The sequence below is a fragment of the Emiliania huxleyi genome (assembly GCF_000372725.1).
Source record: "Emiliania huxleyi CCMP1516 unplaced genomic scaffold EMIHUscaffold_2707, whole genome shotgun sequence".
Lineage (NCBI taxonomy): Eukaryota > Haptophyta > Isochrysidales > Noelaerhabdaceae > Emiliania > Emiliania huxleyi.
In genome coordinates this window covers 1-2,331 of record NW_005200003.1, presented here as the reverse complement: position 1 = coordinate 2,331, position 2,331 = coordinate 1, and the positions used below count along the sequence as shown (strand labels likewise).

The following is a 2,331-nucleotide window of genomic DNA, read 5'->3' as shown; positions in this document are numbered from 1 at the left end:
TCGGAGGACGCGACCCACTTCGCCACAGACGGTCCCGCGCCTCGCCGCTATGACGGGTAGACGACCGCGGCTCGTGTGCGTCTACCCGTCTTTGTCCGGAGTGAATACTCCAACGCGCTCGTCGGTGACGGTGTCCTCCAACCTGCGCCGCGCTCGGCGAACCTCGACAGCGCTTTCGGTGGCATGCAGCTCTTTGCGACAGAAGCCTGGAGAGCAGCTCCTCTGCTGCTCATCTCTCGCCTCCTCCGACAGCTGACCCCAAGCCCCCCCCGGGGCCCTCCGGCCTCGGCCCTCCGGCTCGCCGGCGGGTCCGTTATCGTATTGCGGCAACTCCCCTCCCCCAGCTCCTCCTCCCGGGTACACCAGCCTCCGGCGGGGCGGTCTCGGGTCCCCCCGGTTATTCCGAGCGGGTCCATACGGTGGCGGCCCCGTCGGCGGCGGGGGTGGAGGCGGTGGCAGGGGCGGCGGGTACGGTGGCGGCCCTCGCGGCCCAAACGCCTGGTGTGGAGCCGCTGGGGCGGCCCCACGACCCTGCAGCCGTTCCAGTGGCGGGGGCGGAAGTGGCAGTGTGGGTGGCGGAAACGATGGCGGCACTGGCGGCCGCACCGCCTGGTGTGGAACCTCAGGGGCGGCTCCTCGACCCAGCGGTCGCTCCAGCGGCGGGGGCGGAGGCGGTGGTGGTGGGGGCGGGCCTGGTGGCGGCGCCGGCCGCCGCAACTCCTGGGGTGGGGCCCCGGGGGATGCCCCCTGCCCCTGCGGCCGTTCCAGCCGTGGTTCCACGCGTCGGCCGTCCACCCCGCTCGTGGGGGGGGGCCTAGCTCTCGTCTCCCCTCGGGAGGGGGGGGGGGCAGGGCCCGGATTCGCCGACGGCCCCGCTTCTCCCCCCTCCCGCTCCGCATCAGGCCGTAAATTGCCCAGTAGTCGCGTCGCCTCCCCCCTCGCCCGGTCCTTCTCGATTCGGTCCCGCACCGCCCGGATATCAAAGGCCGAGTTGTGTTCAGACAGCGGGCCCGCCGATGCCACCCGCCTCTTCACACAGCAGGCGTACGCCTTCAGCGCCTGCCCCCCCGACTGTGTCGGCCCCGGTGCGATGTCGTTGACGAGGTAGTCCTCCCCTTCCCACCGGAAAACCTGTCCAAGGAGGTCCGTCGAGCCAACCAGTCGTTTAGCCAGGCCCCGCACCTCTCGTGCCTGTACTGGCCTGAGCACGCCGGTGCTGGCCGCGAACGACAAACCGATCGCCCTAAGTTCCGCCAGGATCGCCTTCTCGCCCGCCACCGCGGCCTCTTGGTCCCTCTCGGCTTCTCGGATCGCATCCCGTCGTTGTCTCACCCTGTCAGCTGCCGGTACGTTGCGCTCTCCTAGTCATTGAAAGTATAGCAACCGGGTCGCGCTACACGCTCTCCGAATGGGATTTTCTGCCCTGCCCCTGTCGCAGCCCCGGCTGCCTCCCGGAGGCCCGCCCGGCCATGCAATCCGCCGCCGGACCGCCCGGCGGGTCCAACCCGAAGCGGGCGACTGGCCGTTCGCACCGCTCGGCCGACGGGGCGAGCCCGGCGGCCCTCGATCGCTCGCCCCGGAAGTGGCCCGACCGGCCCACGCGCACGGCCTGGCCTCTACCGCCACTTTCGGCGGCGCAATTTGCGCCTTCATCGCTCTCTGGATCGTCCTGGCACCCATCGGACTCCTCCCGACGGTCGGCGGCGCCCACTCCGTGCACTTTGAGTCAGACTCGCTCTTCGGCAGGCACGCTCTTCGGCGAAAAGTCGCCGCCGGCTGTCCACGCCGAGCCAGCCAGTTGCCGGCTCGCACGGCAGCCTCTTCCTCTCGACCAGCCTCAACTTCGACACGGTCATCATTTTGTCGCTGCGTGCTCGTGGCGAGCCGGGCGGCGGTCAAAGTTTGCCCAGACGAGCGCCAGGCGATAGTCCCGTCTCTGTTCGCCCTGTGCATGTCAGGCCAGGCTGCAGCGGGGCACGACCATCGTGCTGCCCTGTTGCAGCCTGACGTTTCCCACTGTGCACAGCCGCCAGAGCACCACCACCGCCCGGCATCGTGTCACGGCGAGCTCCTTCTGCACCCGTTCGCGAGGCTCTTGCGCTGGCACACTTCGGCCTTCCGCTGCTCGCGTTCGGCGAGCTCTTCTCCGCACTCCTGCCACGGTGCCGTCGCCACACACCTTCTGGCCGGCCTGAGCCACGCGGACTCGACCTCTCTCTCTCTCTCTGGTGCACGCCACGGGCCGCGGAGGCAGCGTTGGGGATCCTCTAGAGCACATGCAGCATGCAGCTGCACTGCTGTGCTCTGCGTGCTTTCCTTTTTTTGTTTTTT

At 69.6% G+C, this 2,331-nt stretch overlaps 1 protein-coding gene across 1 annotated transcript; it reads left to right on the top strand.

Annotated features, from left to right (window-relative positions):
- Positions 1-1,469: 1,469 nt before the first annotated feature.
- On the top strand, positions 1,470-2,271 carry EMIHUDRAFT_254762 (hypothetical protein; the record flags this gene model as incomplete). Its single annotated transcript, XM_005776841.1, has 4 exons — positions 1,470-1,696; positions 1,767-1,851; positions 1,959-2,018; positions 2,251-2,271. The coding sequence occupies 4 exons, from the start codon at positions 1,470-1,472 to the stop codon at positions 2,269-2,271; spliced, it is 393 nt and encodes a 130-aa protein (XP_005776898.1).
- Between the last annotated feature and the right edge of the window lie 60 nt (positions 2,272-2,331).